At 52.7% G+C, this 19,802-nt stretch overlaps 1 protein-coding gene across 2 annotated transcripts; it reads right to left on the reverse strand.

The window, feature by feature from the left end:
- Positions 1–4,160: 4,160 nt before the first annotated feature.
- Positions 4,161–18,032, reverse strand: LOC120920414 (protein S100-A10-like). 2 transcript variants are annotated; one of them, XM_040332502.1, is made up of 3 exons: positions 17,922–18,032; positions 7,598–7,761; positions 4,161–4,459 (listed from the first exon to the last, which is right to left on the reverse strand). In XM_040332502.1, exons 2-3 carry the CDS (start codon positions 7,733–7,735, stop codon positions 4,304–4,306), a joined length of 294 nt encoding a protein of 97 aa, XP_040188436.1. In that variant the 5' UTR covers positions 7,736–7,761; positions 17,922–18,032; the 3' UTR covers positions 4,161–4,303. The 2 variants fall into 2 exon arrangements, with proteins under 2 accessions (XP_040188436.1, XP_040188435.1); XM_040332501.1 differs by lacking the exon at positions 17,922–18,032 and adding an exon at positions 8,846–8,932.
- Positions 18,033–19,802: the final 1,770 nt, after the last annotated feature.

Raw genomic sequence — 19,802 nt, forward strand, 5'->3', positions numbered from 1 at the left:
CAATGACCGCCATTTTATTCCCTAGGGTGTCTGCTAAAAAAATATATATATATATATAATGTTTGGGGGTTCTGATTAATTTTCTAGCCAAAAAATTGGAGAGAAGTGCCAGAATAGGCCCGGTGGGCAAGTGGTTAATCCCATAGGAAATGTATGGAGGGAGGTGAAACGTTGGAGTTTCGAAGCGACATCCAAGGATCCTTCAGGGCTTAGAGAAGAGAAAATCCCTCCCGAGATGTGTGGAGACCTGATCACCACCTACAAGGAACGTCTGACCTTTGTGCTTCCCGACAAGGAACCTCCCCCAACTACTAAGGGACCTCCCCCAACAAGGAACCTCCCCCAACTACTAAGGAACCTCCCCCAACTACTAAGGGACCTCCCCCAACTACAAAGGAACCTCCCCCAACTACTAAGGGACCTCCCCCAACTACTAAGGAACCTCCCTCAACTACCAAGGAACCTCCCCCAACTACTAAGGGACCCCCCCCAACTACTAAGGAACCTCCCCCAACTACCAAGGAACCTCCCCCAACTACCAAGGAACCTCCCCCAACTACTAAGGGACCTCCCCCAACTACAAAGGAACCTCCCCCAACTACTAAGGAACCTCCCCCAACTACTAAGGAACCTCCCCCAACTACTAAGGGACCTCCCCCAACTACAAAGGAACCTCCCCCAACTACTAAGGGACCTCTCCCAACTACTAAGGAACCTCCCCAACTACCAAGGAACCTCCCCCAACTACTAAGGGACCTCCCCCAACTACTAAGGAACCTCCCCCAACTACCAAGGAACCTCCCCCAACTACTAAGGAACCTCCCCCAACTACTAAGGGACCTCCCCCAACTACTAAGGGACCTCCCTCAACTACCAAGGAACCTCCCCCAACTACTAAGGAACCTTCCACAACTACTAAGGAACCTCCCCCAACTACTAAGGAACCTCCCCCAATTACCAAGGAACCTCCCCCAACTACCAAGGAACCTCCCCCAACTACTAAGGGACCTCCCCCAACTACAAAGGAACCTCCCCCAACTACTAAGGAACCTCCACCAACTACTAAGGAACCTTCCCCAACTACTAAGGAACCTCCCCCAACTACTAAGGAACCTTCCCCAACTACTAAGGAACCTCCCCCAACTACTAAGGAACCTTCCACAACTACCAAGGAACCTCCCCCAACTACCAAGGAACCTCCCCCAACTACCAAGGAAGCTCCCCCAACTACCAAGGAACCTCCCCCAACTACTAAGGGACCTCCCTCAACTACTAAGGAACCTCCCCCAACTACTAAGGAACCTCCCCCCAACTACTAAGGAACCTTCCACAACTACCAAGGAACCTCCCCCAACTACCAAGGAACCTCCCCCAACTACCAAGGAAGCTCCCCCAACTACCAAGGAACCTCCCCCAACTACTAAGGAACCTCTCCCAACTACCAAGGAACCTCCCCCAACTACTAAGGGACCTCCCTCAACTACTAAGGAACCTCCCCCAACTACTAAGGAACCTCCCCCCAACTACTAAGGAACCTTCCACAACTACTAAGGAACCTCCCCCAACTACCAAGGAACCTCCCCCAACTACTAAGGAACCTTCCACAACTACTAAGGAACCTCCCCCAACTACTAAGGAACCTCCCCCAACTACCAAGGAACCTCCCCCCAACTACTAAGGAACCTTCCACAACTACTAAGGAACCTCCCCCAACTACCAAGGAACCTCCCCCAACTACTAAGGAACCTCCCCCAACTACTAAGGAACCTCCCCCAACTACCAAGGAACCTCCCCCAACTACCAAGGAACCTCCCCCAACTACCAAGGAACCTCCCCCAACTACCAAGGAACCTCCCCCAACTACCAAGGAACCTCCCCCAACTACCAAGGAACCTCTCCCAACTACCAAGGAACCTCTCCCAACTACCAAGGAACCTCCCCCAACTACCAAGGAACCTCCCCCAACTACTAAGGAACCTCTCCCAACTACCAAGGAACCTCCCCCAACTACCAAGGAACCTCCCCCAACTACTAAGGAACCTCCCCCAACTACCAAGGAACCTCCCCCAACTACCAAGGAACCTCCCCCAACTACTAAGGAACCTCTCCCAACTACCAAGGAACCTCCCCCAACTACCAAGGGACCTCCCTCAACTACCAAGGAACCTCCCCCAACTACTAAGGAACCTCCCCCCAACTACTAAGGAACCTTCCACAACTACTAAGGAACCTCCCCCAACTACCAAGGAACCTCCCCCAACTACTAAGGAACCTCCCCCAACTACTAAGGAACCTCCCCCAACTACCAAGGAACCTCCCCCAACTACCAAGGAACCTCTCCCAACTACCAAGGAACCTCCCCCAACTACTAAGGAACCTCCCCCAACTACCAAGGAACCTCCCCCAACTACTAAGGGGGTCAAATACTTATTTCCCTCCATTTATAACATTTGTATCATGTGATCTCTCTGGAGTTTTGGTTGATCTTCTGTCTCCATCATATAAAATACACCTATGAGAGGAATTATAGACCCTTCATTTCTATGTAACAATCTGCAGGGGAGACGATCGGTATCCCCCCCCCCCCCCCCCGATATATAAACACACACAGAGTTGTATATAAAGGCGATGATCACTCAAACCATGTTTTCGAATGGGGAAAAGGCGAACGTTCTCCGGCTATATTCTCTGTGATTGGAAGGTGTGATTACAGACAATACCGCCTTCCGGCCACTAGATGGCGCCGTGATGAACATTTTTATCTTCCAGAATATTTTTTTTTTTTTATCTACACATTCGAATTGCAGAAGATATAATCTTGGAACATTCGATTTAGTCCCATTTGTGCAGAACAATATTACATGAGGGGGAAAACTGCTATGCTAAATACACCCCTTTATGTCCACTGTATGAATGTGGAATCCTGGGTGAATGTGGTATGAAAGCAGGGTGAAAGCGGTGCGAATCCTGGGTGAAAGCAGTGCGATTCCTGGGTGAATGCGGAGTGAACGTGGTATGAAAGCGGTGTGACTCCTAGGTGAATGCAGAGTGAATCTGGTGTGAATGCGGAGTGAATCCTGGGTGAATGTGGTATGAATGCGGAGTGAAAGCGGTGGGAATCCTGGGTGAATGCAGAGTGAATCTGGTGTGAATGCAGTATGAATGTGGAATGAATCCTGGGTGAATGCGATGTTAATACGGAGGGAATCCTGAGTGAATGCGGAGTAAATCCTGGGTGAATGCGGAGTGAATCCTGGGTGAATGTGGAGTGAAAGCGGTGGGAATCCTGGGTGAAAGCAGTGTGATTCCTGGGTGAATGCTGAGTGAATGTGGTATGAAAGTGGTGTGAATGCAGAGTGAATCTGGTGTAAATGCGGAGTGAATCCTGGGTGAATGCAGTATGAATGTGGAGTGAATACTGGGTGAATGCGATGTTAATACGGAGTGAATCCTGGGTGAATGCGGAGAAAATCCTGGGTGAATGTGGCGTGAATGTGGTATGACTGCAGTGTGAAGCCTTGGTGAATGTGGTATGAATGCAGAGTGAATTCTGGGTGAATGTGTTATGACTGCGGTGTGAATTCTGGGTTAATGTATTAATGCGGTGTGAATCCTGGGTGAAAGCGGAGTAAAAGTGGTGTGAATGCAGAGTGAATCTGGTATAAATGCGGAGTGAATCCTGGTTGAATGCAGAGTGAAAGCGGTGGGAATCCTGGGTGAATGTAGTTTGAAAGAGGTGTGAATGCAGAGTGAATCTGGTATAAATCCAGGGTGAATGTGGAGTGAATATGGTATGACTCCCAGGTGAATGTGGAGTGAATCCCAAGTGAATGCGGAGTGAATATGGTATGACTCCCGGGTGAATGTGGAGTGAATCCCAGGTGAATGCGGAGTGAATATGGTATGACTCCTGGGTGAATGTGGAGTGAATCCCGGGTGAATGCGGAGTGAATATGGTATGACTCCCAGGTGAATGCAGAGTGAATGTGGAGTGAATCCCGGGTGAATGCGGAGTGAATGTGGAGTGAATCCCGGGTGAATGTGGAGTGAATCCCGGGTGAATGCGGAGTGAATATGGTGTGAATCCCGGGTGAAAACCTTTATAAGAGACCCTTGAATGATATTATAGTGCGGACACCAGACACAAGGGACGCGGTTGGTACAAAACACGGGAGGTTTATTTGGGGGCGGGCGCAGGTTAGGTAGACTGGAAAGCATTAACAGATTTGGGAGCTCCTCCCCCTCCGGCGATGGGAACGCAGCAGTCTGGCGAGATTGGCGGTTGGTGGTGGGCGGGGCTCCCTTAGTTCCTCCCCTTCATGTGCTTACAGTAATAGTCATTACAGGCGATGGTGAGGCCGGCGATGAGGGAGAAGAAGCTGTGGAAGTTGACCCGCCCATCGCGGCACTGATCCAGATCCTTCATTATCTTATCCACCGCCAGGGGGTCGTTCTGATTCTGGGGGGGAGGAAAAAATGGGGGGGTCAATGGAAGGAAATAGAATAATATATAACAATGTACAACACTACAACGTATCAACACAAATATCAGACGATCGGATGTAATATATACTGTAGGGTCGGATGTAGTATATACTGTAGGGTCGGATGTAATATATACTGTAGGGTCGGATGTAATATATACTGTAGGGTCGGATGTAATATATACTGTAGGGTCGGATGTAGTATATACTGTAGGGTCGGATGTAATATATACTGTAGGGTCGGATGTAATATATACTGTAGGGTCGGATGTAATATATACTGTAGGGTCGGATGTAATATATACTGTAGGGTCGGATGTAATATATACTGTAGGGTCGGATGTAATATATACTGTAGGGTCGGATGTTATATATACTGTAGGGTCGGATGTTATATATACTGTAGGGTCGGATGTAATATATACTGTAGGTCGGATGTAGTATATACTGTAGGGTCGGATGATACTAGTCTGCCCTCCAGGATATGGAAGGAATGTGATAAAACCCCACCCCCCCCATCGAATTGCGCAATATCTTGTGAATGGCGCTCATTGAGTCGCCTCACACCCAGCAGAGGGCGGCGCCCGCAGATTAGTCGGGGCGAGACGAGGCCTGCAAGAGGCGCGGAGGGCGCTAATCCCGAGGAGGAGACGTGGAGGATCGGATGTCGGAGGGTGTGAGAACAAGCTGGATGTAATCCGATGGATTCCCAGATATTTACTATCAGCGCCACGGTTTCCTATAGCAGGATGTGCCGATCGCCGACGATCACGTCTGATTCAGGTCACCACTTTTTATTCAGGCCGAGTTCTGAGCCACACCCCTGTCTGAATAATGTGTCCGGGTTTCAGCTGGACTGACGCCTGGACACACCATTCAAAACCCCAACTGTCCGGAAGAATCCTGACAGGGGGCAACCCTACATATGATCCCTACACATTCCCCACCCCGAGTATATACATCTACACCCTCATCCTATACATCCCCCAACCCTACATATGATCCCTACACATTCCCAACCCCATACAACCCCGAGTATATACATCTACATCCCTATACACCCAACCCTATACATTCCCACCCTATACATCCCCCAACCCTACACATTCCCAACCCTACACATCCCCCAACCCTACATATGATCCCCCCAACCCTACACATTCCCAACCCCGAGTATATACATCTACACCCCAACCCTATACATTCCCATCCCCATAGAACCCCGAGTATATACATCTACATCCCTATACATTCCCAACCCTATACACCCCCAGTCCTATACATTCCCAGTCCTATACATTCCCAACCCTATACATCCCCCAACCTTATACAACACCAACCCTATACACCCCAACCCTATACAACACCAACCCTATACATCCCCCAACCCTATACACCCCCAACCCTATACATTCCCAACCCTATACATCCCCCAACCCTATACATCCCCCAACCCTATACATTCCCAACCCTATACATCCCCCAACCCTATACATCCCCCAACCCTATACATTCCCAACCCTATACATCCCCCAACCCTATACATTCCCAACCCTATACATCCCCCAACCCTATACACCCCATCCTATACATTCCCAACCCTATACATCCCAAACACTATACATCCCCCAACCCTACACATTCCCAACCCTGAGTATATACATCTACACCCCAACCCTATACATTCCCATCCCCATAGAACCCCGAGTATATACATCTACATCCCTATACATTCCCAACCCTATACATCCCCCAACCCTATACAACACCAACCTATACATCCCCAGTCTTATACATTCCCAGTCCTATACACCCCCAACCCCATACAATCACGAGTATATACACCCCCCAACCATATACATGCCCAGTCCTATACATTCCCAACCCTATACACCCCCAGTCCTATACAATCCCGAGTATATACATCTACATCCCTATACACCCCCAACCCTATACATCCCCATCCTATACATTCCCAACCCTATACACCCCCAACCCTATACATCCCCCAACCCTATACACCCCCAACCCTATACATCCCCCAACCCTATACATCCCCATCCTATACATCCCCCAACCCTATACATCCCCATCCTATACATTCCCCATCCTATACATTCCCCATCCTATACATTCCCCATCCTATACATTCCCCAACCCTATACATCCCCCAACCCTATACATTCCCAACCCTATACATCCCCCAACCCTATACATCCCCAACCCTATACATTCCCCAACCCTATACATTCCCAACCCTATACATCCCCCAACCCTATACACCCCCCAACCCTATACATCCCCCAACCCTATACACCCCCCAACCCTATACATCCCCCATCCCTATACACCCCCAACCCTATACACCCCCAACCCTATACATCCCCCAACCCTATACATCCCCCAACCCTATACATCCCCCAACCCTATACACCCCCAACCTATACATCCCCCAACCCTATACATCCCCCATCCCTATACACCCCCAACCCTATACATCTCCAGTCCTATACACCCCCAACCCTATACATCCCCAACCCTATACATTCCCAACCCTATACATCCCCCAACCCTATACATTCCCAACCCTATACATCCCCATCCTATACATCCCCCAACCCTATACATCCCCAACCCTATACATCCCCCAACCCTATACATCCCCCAACCCTATACACCCCCATCCCTATACACCCCCATCCCTATACACCCCCAACCCTATACATCCCCCATCCCTATACACCCCCAACCCTATACATCTCCAGTCCTATACACCCCCAACCCTATACATCCCCAACCCTATACACCCCCCAACCCTATACATCCCCCAACCCTATACATTCCCAACCCTATACATCCCCCAACCCTATACATCTCCCAACCCTATACATCCCCATCCTATACATCCCCCAACCCTATACATTCCCAACCCTATACATCCCCAATACTATACAACCCTAACCCCATACAATTTAACCCCAATCATGTGATCTCCTACCCCATCCAACCCCTACAAGGTCCACCTAGAAAACAAAGGAGGCTGTAGATGCATTGTGAAGGATTGTAGAGGGAATGGAAGGTCATCACCTGCGGGGGTTTGGTTGGGAACTCACCTTGAGGAATTCGGAGAACTGGCTCTCCATCAGGTGGTGCAGGTCCTCCTTGCTCATGTAGTCCTTGCCCCCGGCGTACTTATGGAAGGTGAACATGATGTTCTCCATAGCCTGCTCCATCTGGGATGGGACGCCCATGTCTGCGGAGTCTGAGGAGTGGAGTTCTGCAAGAGACGGCGAGAGAGCTCAGTCCGACCGTTTCCATGGAGATGATAAAGACAGTAAGACATTGATTATTCATTTATAACAGCCGAAGCTGGAGACCCCCCCCAACTCCATCCATAGGGCCCCCCAACTCCATCCATAGAGCCCCCTCCCCCAACTCCATCCATAGGGCCCCCCAACTCCATCTATAGAAACCCCTCCCCCAACTTTATCCATAGGGCCCCCCAACTCCATCCATAGGGGCCCCCCAACTCCTTCCATAGGGTCCCCCCAACTCCTTCCATAGGGTCCCCCAACTCCATCCATAGAGCCCTCCCAACTCCATCCACAGGGCCCCCCCAACTCCATCCATAGGGCCCCTTCCCCAACTCCATCCATAGGGCCCCCCAACTACATCTATAGAGCCCCCCAAATCTATCCATTGGGCCCCCCAACTCCATCCATAGGGTCCCCCCAACTCCATCCAAAGGGCCCCTGCCCCAACTCCATTCATAGAGCCCCCAACTCCATCTATAGAGCCCCCCAACTCTATCCATAGGGCCCCCCCAACTCTATCCATAGGGCCCCCCGTCAACTCTATCCATAGAGCCCCAATCATGGACAACCACCACCGAGTGCCAAGGACGGGCGCCATGACGTCTCCATCACTCATCTGATCTCCTGCAGAGAACGTCTAGATGATTTCTCTCTTCTTATGACCGATCCCTACCATTAAAGAGAACCTGTCCCCGCCCAAACTCCATCCCTTCCCCCGACCTAGGACCAGCACACCGAGGGGTTAACGTTCCCATTAGCGGCTCCATTGATTATTATAAGTGGCTCTCGTCGTGGTCGGTGGAGGAGGGGTTCAGAGGAACGTCTAATGGAGGCTAATGGCTTCATCTGCCGGGAAAGAAGGCGGCCGGTGAAAAGTGCGCACTCGTGACGGGTCATTGGGGGATGGTACGCGTCTGTCTGTCTGTGCGCCGAGACGTTAAATCGTGAATTTCAAATCCCAGATCTGAAGCCACCAAAGAACTTCCAGGACAGAAGAATCGATATGTAGAGATCTTGTAGATTACCAAAAGTATTGGGACGTATTACCTGAAGAAGGATCCATGGTGGAATCCAGTCTCTCCGATCGGATCCCCGAGGTGCTGCGGCTTATACTGTGAGGGTTTCCTATCTATATACTGAATATATATTATAATTTGTAGGCGGAGCTTTCCTCGGGAACAAGACTTCTTATAAATCCCCGGGATCTGATTGCAAAGTCATTTACATTTATATCAGGGCGGGGCTGTGACCTTGTGTGAGGACAACCTATGTATTCCCATCACTCCCTCCACCAGTGTGACCTACAGACCTACCACGGGATCTACAGACCTACCACGGGATCTACAGACCTACCATGAGACCTACAGACCTACCACGAGACCTACAGACCTACCGTAGGATCTACAGACCTACCACGGGATCTACAGACCTACCACGGGATCTACAGACCTACCACGGGATCTACAGACCTACCACGAGATCTACAGACCTACCATGAGATCTACAGACCTACCACGGGATCTACGGACCTAACACGGGATCTACAGACCTACCATGAGATCTACAGACCTACCACGGGATCTACAGACCTAACACGAGATCTACAGACCTACCGTAGGATCTACAGACCTAATACGAGATCTACAGACCTTCCGTGGGATCTACAGACCTAATACGAGATCTACAGACCTACCGCGGGATCTACAGACCTACCGCGGGACCTACAGACCTACCATGAGACCTACAGACCTACCACAAGATCTACAGATCTACCATGAGACCTACAGACCTACCACAAGATCTACAGACCTACCATGAGATCTACAGACCTACCATGAGATCTACCACGAGATCTACAGACCTACCATGAGATCTACAGACCTACCACGAAATCTACAGACCTACCATGAGACCTACAGACCTACCACGAGATCTACAGACCTACCATGAGATCTACAGACCTACCATGAGACCTACCACGAGATCTACAGACCTACCATGAGATCTACAGACCTACCACGAAATCTACAGACCTACCATGAGACCTACCATGAGATCTGCAGACCTACCATGAGATCTACACACCTACTTTGAGATCTACAGACCTACCATGGGATCTACAGACCTACCACGAGATCTACAGACCTACCGTGGGATCTACAGACCTACCATGGGATCTACAGACCTACCGCGAGATCTACAGACCTACCATAGGATCTACAGACCTACCATAGGATCTACAGACCTACTGCGGGATCTACAGACCTACCACGAGATCTACAGACCTACCATGGGATCTACAGACCTACCATGAGATCTACAGACCTACCATGAGATCTACCAACCTACCGTGGGATCTACAGACCTACCACGAGATCTACAGACCTACCACGAGATCTACAGAGCTACCGTGGGATCTACAGACCTACCATGAGATCTACCAACCTACCGTGAGATCTACAGACCTACCACTGGATCTACAGACCTACCATGGGATCTACAGACCTACCACGAGATCTACAGACCTACCGTGGGATCTACAGACCTACCATGAGATCTACCAACCTACCGTGAGATCTACAGACCTACCACTGGATCTACAGACCTACCACAGGATCTACAGACCTACCACGGAATCTACAGACCTACCACGAGATCTACAGACCTACCGTGAGATCTACAGACCTACCGCGAGATCTACAGACCTACCACGGGATCTACAGACCTACCACGGGATCTACAGACCTACCACGAGATCTACAGACCTACCACGAGATCTACAGACCTACCATGAGATCTACAGACCTACCACGAGATCTACAGACCGACCATGAGACCTACAGACCTACCGCGAGATCTACAGACCTACCACGGGATCTACAGACCTACCATGAGATCTACAGACCTACCATGAGACCTACCACGAGATCTACAGACCTACCATGGGATCTACAGACCTACCACAAGACCTACAGACCTACCACGAGATCTACAGACCTTCCACGAGATCTACAGACCTACCACGAGATCTACAGACCTACCGTGGGATCTACAGACCTACCACGAGACCTACAGACCTACCCCAAGATCTACAGACCTACCATGAGACCTACCCCGAGATCTACAGACCTTCCATGGGATCTACAGACCTACCACGGGATCTACAGACCTACCACGGGATCTACAGACCAACTACAAGACCTACAGACCTACCACGAGATCTAAAGACCTACCATGAGACCTACAGACCTACCACAAGATCTACAGACCTACCATGAGACCTACAGACCTACTCCGAGATCTACAGACCTACCATGAGACCTACCACAAGATCTACAGACCTACCATGAGATCTACAGACCTACCATGGGATCTACAGACCTACCGTGGGATCTACAGACCTACCGTGGGATCTACAGACCTACCACGAGATCTACAGACCTACCATGGGATCTACAGACCTACCACGGGATCTACAGACCTACCACGAGATCTACAGACCGACCATGAGACCTACAGACCTACCCCAAGATCTACAGACCTACCATGAAATCTACAGACCTACCATGAGACCTACCACGAGATCTACAGACCTACCATGGGATCTACAGACCTACCACGGGATCTACAGACCTACCACGGGATCTACACACCTACTTTATGATCTACAGACCTACCATGGGATCTACAGACCTACCATGGGATCTACAGACCTACCACGGGATCTACAGACCTACCACAAGATCTACAGACCTACCACGGGATCTACAGACCTACTACAAGATCTACACACCTACCATGAGACCTACCACAAGATCTACAGACCTACCATGAGATCTACAGACCTACCATGGGATCTACAGACCTACCGTGGGATCTACAGACCTACCGTGGGATCTACAGACCTACCGTGGGATCTACAGACCTACCGTGGGATCTACAGACCTACCACGAGATCTACAGACCTACCATGAGATCTACAGACCTACCGTGGGATCTACAGACCTACCGTGGGATCTACAGACCTACCACGAGATCTACAGACCTACCATGAGATCTACAGACCTACCATGGGATCTACAGACCTACCACGGGATCTAAAGACTAATGCCAGACACCGAGACTTACACACACTATTATTAGACATGTATATAGCTCTGACATATACCGCAGCGCTGTACAGAGATCACTGAGCCAATCACAACAGTCTCTGTACAGAGGAGTTTACACTACATGACCTTTCCACCTCAGGACTGACAATGCAATCTCTGTGATCGGGGGAGGGGAGGGCGGGGGTTGTACGTTGATCCGACAATAAAACGCGTCCAGAGATCAGCGCACACATTTCACACATTCCGGGAATTCCTCTGCGGTATGCGGATCTACAGCTGAGGAGAATCATAAACAATCGCCCTCTCAGTGCTGCTGATCTCCTGCGGCCTCTTTGCAGCCACTTCCTATCTCCATGCATTCCAGTGATGGGATTTCTCAGGGCGGAATTCCTGATGGAGACACCAGGGGGCAATGTCTGTGTGATGGAACGTCCATTCGTGGTCTCCATGGGAAGCCCATGTGACATTGTGACAACATAGAACCGGAAATGCCTGAACAAGGGCCCGAGGATGGAGGGATTCAGGGGCCCGAGGATGGAGGGATTCAGGGGCCCCAGAGATGGATAGATTCAGGGGCCCCAGAGATGGACAGATTCAGGGGCCCCAGAGATGGATAGATTCAGGGGCCCCAGAGATGGATAGATTCAGGGGCCCTGAGGACGGAGGGATTCAGGGACCCCAGAGATGGAGGGATTCAGGGGCCCCAGAGATGGAGGGATTCAGGGACCCCAGAGATGGATAGATTCAGGGGCCCAGAGGATGGAGGGATTCAGGGACCCCAGAGATGGAGGGATTCAGGGGCCCCAGAGATGGATAGATTCAGGGGCCCCAGAGATGGATAGATTCAGGGGCCCAGAGGATGGAGGGATTCAGGGACCCCAGAGGATGGAGGGATTCAGGGACCCCAGAGATGGAGGGATTCAGGGGCCCCAGAGATGGATAGATTCAGGAGCCCTGAGGATGGATAGATTCAGGGGCCCCAGAGATGGATAGATTCAGGGGCCCCAGAGATGAATAGATTCATGAGCCCTGAGGATGGATAGATTCAGGAGCCCTGAGGATGGATAGATTCAGGGGCCCCAGAGATGGATAGATTCAGGGTCCCCAGAGATGGATAGATTCAGGGTCCCAGAGATGAATAGATTCAGGGGCCCCGAGGATGGATAGATTCAGGGGCCCCAGAGATGGATAGATTCAGGGGCCCGAGGACGGAGGGATTCAGGGGCCCCAGAGATGGGCAGGTGGGGGTTCTGTTTATGACAGACAGTGCAGAACAAATACAATGGAAATTGTTTCTGGAAAGTTCGGTGTTTTTGTTGGCAGGTAGATAACGGCTTTGATTGTCAGCTTTGCAGACAAGGAGGAGATAGCGGCCTCAAGGTCCACCACACCCCCTCCCTGGAGCCCCTCCGTGTCAGGGTCAGCCGGGCGCGGTTATTGGTTCAGGCATTCCTCCAATCCGTTCCAAGTAATCCCGGGAGGACCGCACCCCACTCATCATTCCATCACCAGACCCCCGGCCTGAGGAGGAACCCAAAACACTCCGCCCCAGACCAAGGCCAATGGGACCCGGGCACAGGGATGGTGGGAACCCCTCATAATGGGCACAGCGGGGGTACAGACCCGGGAACTCAGCACAGGGATGGTGGGAACCCCTCATAATGGGCACAGCGGGTGTACAGACCCAGGAACTCAGCACAGGGATGGTGGGAACCCCTCATAATGGGCACAGCGGGTGTACAGACCCAGGAACTCAGCACAGGGATGGTGGGAACCCCTCATAATGGGCACAGCGGGTGTACAGACCTGGGAACTCAGCACAGGGATGGTGGGAACCCCTCATAATGGGCACAGGGATGGCGGGAACCCCTTATAATGGGCACAGGGATGGTGGGAACCCCTCATAATGGGGCACAGCGGGGGTACAGACCCAGGAACTCTGCCTTTTAGATTGTAAGCTCTGCGGACCACAGCCCCCCCTCCCGCCCACAGAACCCTCTTCTATTACAACTGTATTACCTCCCGTTATATTGTAAAGCGTTGCGCAAACTGTTACCGCTATAAGTTCTCGCCGTCCCCGGAGGACGCAACCGGTGTGGTGGGAGCTGCAAAACCCCAAAGTGGGGCAGCAAAAAGGGGGTGAGTAACCCAGCCAATCAGAACCCACCTACAAAAGTCACATGACTTTCAGGGTGAGGGGGGGGGATCCTTTAAAAGGAGCACCAAAGTCCTCCATAAAAAGGCAAATATTAAATTTAACAAATTGGCGTCCCGTCTGATTCGCCGTGTCTCGCCGGCGCGCGCGGGGTTAAGCGGGCTGAGAGAGAGCGAGCGCAGGGAGTGCGGTCTGTGGGCTGAGTGCAGGGTGTGTCCCTCCTGTGTGTGCACAACACGTCTCCGCAACGCTCCTCCAGTCTTTTCCTTTAACCCCTTCCCGACCGCGCCTGCCCGACCGCGCCTGCACTTTTCTGATGACTTCACCAAAAAAAATAAATGAACTTCGCCAAGACCGCGCCGCTCGGCGATGTCACCGTATGTCAGGTCCCCTGCATGGTTGGCAGACCCCCAAACCCATCCGCAAACCGCCCACGGCAACCGTTCGTCAAACACTCACCCTCCGACGAAAGAAAGAGCGCAATTTTGGGCGCACAGCGGCGAAAAAATAAATTAATCAAATTTGCAAGTGTAGTGATTTCTAAATCGTACGCGGTCTGCGATTTTCTGCAGACACAACCCCCCGCCCAAACCTGTATCCAAACCTCCCCCGTGACCAATAATCAAACCCCGCCCTCCAACGACCGTAAAAACGCAGTTTGGGGCGCGCAGCGGCGAAAGTATCGAGTTAAAAAAGACCGAAAACGAGGCGATTAGAAATGAAAGTTGCAACATTGTAATATTTTTTTAATCGCACGTGGCAAGCGACTTAACTGCCCCCCCCCCCAAACACATCCGCAAACCCCCTCCGGCCACTGATAGTCAAACCCCGCCCTCCAACGAACGTAAGAGCGCAATTTGGGGCGCGCAACAGCGAAAGTATCGAGTTAAAAAGACCGAAAACGAGGCGATTAAAAATGAAGTTGCAACATTGTAATAATTTTCTAATCGCACCTGGTAAGCGACGCAACTGCCCCCTCCACCCCATCAAACCCCCTCCGGCGACTGAAAGTCAAACCCCGCCCTCCAACGAACGTAAGAGCGCAATTTGGGGCGTGCAACGGCGAAAGTAAAGTGCCAAAAACGAGGCGATTATTGCGATCGGTTAGAAATAAAAGTTACAACATTGTAACGATGCTCAATTGTGCGTGGCCGGCGACGCTCTGCGGACGCAACCGCCCCCCCCCCCCCAAACCCGTTTGCAGACCCCCCCCCCAGCAACCGATAATTAAACCACACCCTCTTAGAAAAGAGCGCATATTGGGGGGCGCGCCCAACAGCGAAAGTAAAGAGCTAACAGGCCCCCCCCAAACCCTGCCCCCAAATGAAAGTAAGAGCGAAATTGGCGCATTGGCGAAATAAAAGCGATAAAAAGTCAGAAAGCGAGGCGATTAATGCGATTGGTTAAAAAGAAAAGTTGCAACATTGTAATGATTGTATCCCTGCGTTGTCAGTGACGCTGCGCAGGCGCAACCGCCCCCCATAACCCATCCGCAACGTTCGACAGCCAAACCCCGCCCTCCTAGGAAAGTAAGAGCGCAATTTGGAGTGCGCAACGGCGAAAGTAAAGAGCTAACCGCCCCCCCCCCCCAAAACCCATCCCCAAAACCCCGCCCCAAACGAAAGTAAGAGCGCAATTTGGGGCACGCAACGGCGAAAGTAAAGAGCTAACTACCCCCCCAAACCATCCACAAACCCCGCCCCAAGCGAAAGTAAGAGCGCAAGTGGGGGCACGCAACGGCGAAAGTAACGAGCTAACTACCCCCCCAAACCCATCCACAAACCCCGCCCCCAAATGAAAGTAAGAGCGCAATTTGGGGAGCGCAATGGCGAAAGTAAAGAACTAACCGCCCCCCCCCCCCCAAACCCATCCACAGACCTCGCCCCCCAAACGAAAGAGCGCAATTTCGGAAGCGCAACGGTAAAAGCGCTAACCTCCCCCCAAACCCATCTACAAACCCCGCCCCCAAACAAAAGTAAGAGCGCAATTTGGGGCACGCAACAGGGAAAGTAAAGAGCAAACCGCCCCCTGCAAACCCATCCACAAACCCCGCCCCCCAATGAAAGTAGGAGCGTAATTTGGGGAGCGCAATGGCAAAGATAAAGAGCTCACCGCCCCCCCAAACCCATCCATAGACCCCGCCCCCAAATGAAAGAGCGCAATTTGGGGCACGCAGCAGCGAAAGAGCTAACCGCTCCCCCAAAACCCATCCACAGACCCCGCCCCCAAATGATAGTAAGAGCGCAATTTGGGGCGCCCAACGGCGAAAGTAAAGAGCTGTCCGCCCCCTCAAACCCATCCACAGACCCCGCCCCCAAACGATAGTAAGAGTGCAATTTGGGACGCCCAACGGCGAAAGTAAAGAGCTAATCGCTCCCCTAAACCCATCCACAGACCCTGCCCCAAAACGAAACAGCGCAATTTGGGGCACGCAGCAGCAAAAGAGCTAACCGCTCCCCCAAAACCCATCCACAGACCCCGCCCCCAAATGATAGTAAGAGTGCAATTTGGGGCGCCCAACGGCGAAAGTAAAGAGCTGTCCGCCCCCTCAAACCCATCCACAGACCCCGCCCCCAAACTAAAGAGCGCAATTTCGGGAGCGCAACGGCGAAAGAGCTAACCTCCCCCCCCCAAACCCATCCCCCAAACGAAAGAGCGCAATTTGGGGCATGCAACCGCGAAAGAGCTAACCGCTCCCCCAAACCCATCCACAAACCCCGCCCCTAAACGAAACAAACAGCGCAATATGGGGCACGCAGCGGCGAAAGAGCTAACCGCTCCCCCAAACCCATCCACAGACCCCGCCCCCAAACGAAAGTAAGAGCGCAATTTGGGGAAGGTGACGGCGAAAGTAAAGTGCTAAAAAGACCGAAAGCGAGGCGATTAATGCGATCGGTTAGAAATAAAAGTTGCAACATTCTAATGATTGTATCCCTGCGCTGTCAGTGACGCTGCGCAGGCGCAACCGCCCACCATAACCCATCCGCAACGATTGACAGCCAAACCCCGCCCCCAAACGGCAGTAAGAGCGCAATTTGGGGGGGCGCAATGGGGAGGTCATTAATGATATAATAACAATACGAATAATAAAAAGTGACCCCTCCCCCCCCCCCAACTATTCTAGGGGCGCATGCAACGACCCGCTATGTATAGACAGGTGAGGGGGGGGGGGGCTCCTTTCATTTCTCCCCCCCCCCCCGTCCCGTGACCTGACGGTGAATCTGCAGCGAACAACGGGGAACTGACTGAGATTTTCCGACCTGCCCCACCCACTGCAGCGGCAGACGGGCGAGGGGTTACGCGAGCGTTACGGAATGCAGTAAGGACTGGCAGCCAGATAGCAGTCTCCTGATTGGCTGTAAGGGGTTAAGGCTTCCAGTCCTCGTGGCGCCCCGACGGCTCACGTTTTCAGGATTTCCCTCGCAGGGAACGGCGGCGGCGCTCATTACTGAGGCGGCGACACGGATCCAATCACCTGTGCAAAATAATGGAAAGCCTGAAAACACGACCTGCCGGGGCGCCTCGGGGACCGGAGTTTGGCGAAGATCGGGGTAAGCCCTTGGAACGAGCCGAACGGACAGGAAAGGCGCCGATGTTTGGCGCCCGTTGGTCTCGCCCCGGGTATGGGGGGGATAATAGAAGAGGAGGATGGGGGGATAATAGAAGAGGAGGAGGGGGGGATAATAGAAGAGGAGGATGGGGGGATAATAGAAGAGGAGGATGGGGGGATAATAGAAGAGGAGGATGGGGGGGATATAAGAAGAGGAGGATGGGGGGATAATAGAAGAGGAGGATGGGGGGATATAAGAAGAGGAGGATGGGGGGGATAATAGAAGAGGAGGATGGGGGGACTCACCTTCGGGGCGGATAGAGAAGTGGAGGACGGTGCGGCTCGGAGTCGGTCGGCACAATGTGAGCCGTCAGCAGAGAACCTCCAACTAAGAGAAGGACCAACCCTAGAAATCTGAGTCACTTCCAGCCCCGCCCCTCCCCTCCCCCTCCTCCTCCCAATCCTGGAATTCTTCCGTCATCCCCGTCCCTCCTCACCCATAGATCTCTCCTCACCCCCTGGATCCCCCCTCACCCCCTGAGTCCCTCCTTACCCCATAGATCCCTCCTCACCCCCTGGATCCCCCCTCACCCCCTGAGTCCCTCCTTACCCCATAGATCCCTCCTCACCCCCTGGATCCCCCCTCACCCCCTGAGTCCCTCCTCACCCCCTGAGTCCCTCCTTACCTCATAGATCTCTTCTCACCGCCTGGATCCCTCCTCACCCTATGGATCCCCCCTCACCCCCTGAGTCCCTCCTCACCCCCTGGATACCTCCTCACCCCATAGATCTCTCCTCACCCCCTGGATCCCCCCTCACCCCCTGAGTCCCTCCTCACCCCCTGGATACCTCCTCACCCCATAGATCTCTCCTCACCCCCTGGATCCCCCCTCACCCCCTGAGTCCCTCCTTACCCCATAGATCCCTCCTCACCCCCTGGATCCCCCCTCACCCCCTGAGTCCCTCCTTACCTCATAGATCTCTTCTCACCGCCTGGATCCCTCCTCACCCTATGGATCCCCCCTCACCCCCTGAGTCCCTCCTCACCCCCTGGATACCTCCTCACCCCATAGATCTCTCCTCACCCCCTGGATCCCCCCTCACCCCCTGAGTCCCTCCTCACCCCCTGGATACCTCCTCACCCCATAGATCTCTCCTCACCCCCTGGATCCCCCCTCACCCCCTGAGTCCCTCCTTACCCCATAGATCCCTCCTCACCCCCTGGATCCCCCCTCACCCCCTGAGTCCCTCCTTACCTCATAGATCTCTTCTCACCGCCTGGATCCCTCCTCACCCTATGGATCCCCCCTCACCCCCTGAGTCCCTCCTCACCACCCGGAATCCCTCCTCACCCCCTGGATACCTCCTCACCCCATAGATCTCTCCTCACCCCCTGGATCCCCCCTCACCCCCTGAGTCCCTCCTTACCCCATAGATCCCTCCTCACCCTATGGATCCCCCCTCACCCCCTGAGTCCCTCCTCACCCCCTGGATCCCTCCTCACCCCCTGAGTCCCTCCTCACCCCCTGAGTCCCTCCTCACCCCCTGGATACCTCCTCACCCCATAGATCTCTCCTCACCCCCTGAGTCCCTCCTCACCCCCTGGATACCTCCTCACCCCATAGATCTCTCCTCACCCCCTGAGTCCCTCCTCACCCCCTGGATACCTCCTCACCCCATAGATCTCTCCTCACCCCCTGAGTCCCTCCTCACCCCCTGGATACCTCCTCACCCCATAGATCTCTCCTCACCCCCTGAGTCCCTCCTCACCCCCTGGATCCCCCCTCACCCCCTGGATACCTCCTCACCCCATAGATCTCTCCTCACCCCCTGGGCCGATTTCATTTCTTGAAGCCCTGAAACCCCAGAAAAGTACAAATCCCCCCTTTTTGAGGAGTAGACAGTCCGAGGTATTTAGTAAGAGGCATGGCGAGTTTTTTGAAGTTGTAATTTTCTTGGGAAAATCACACGCGGCAAACTTGCCATTACACCCCAAAATACACTCAGCTCCTCCTCCTGAGTATGGGGGTTCCACATGTGTGCGACTTTCCCACAAGCCGGCCACATAGAGGCCCAACATCCAGGGAGAACCTTCAGGGGTTCTGGGGACATCAATCACACGTCTCATTTCCTGACAACCAATCACACTATTGGAGGCCCCCGAGCACCAGGACAAGGGAAACGCCC

Source organism: Rana temporaria, chromosome 13 (genome assembly GCF_905171775.1).
Source record: "Rana temporaria chromosome 13, aRanTem1.1, whole genome shotgun sequence".
NCBI classification, from domain to species: Eukaryota; Metazoa; Chordata; class Amphibia; order Anura; family Ranidae; genus Rana; species Rana temporaria.

What these genes read in the sequence shown, in the direction of transcription:
- LOC120920414 (XM_040332501.1), bottom strand. An exon ending in AGTTCTCCGAATTCCTCAAG is followed by an intron (nt 4,460 to 7,597) that starts GTGAGTTCCCAA and finishes CCTCCCCCCCAG; the next exon opens with AATCAGAACGACCCCCTGGC.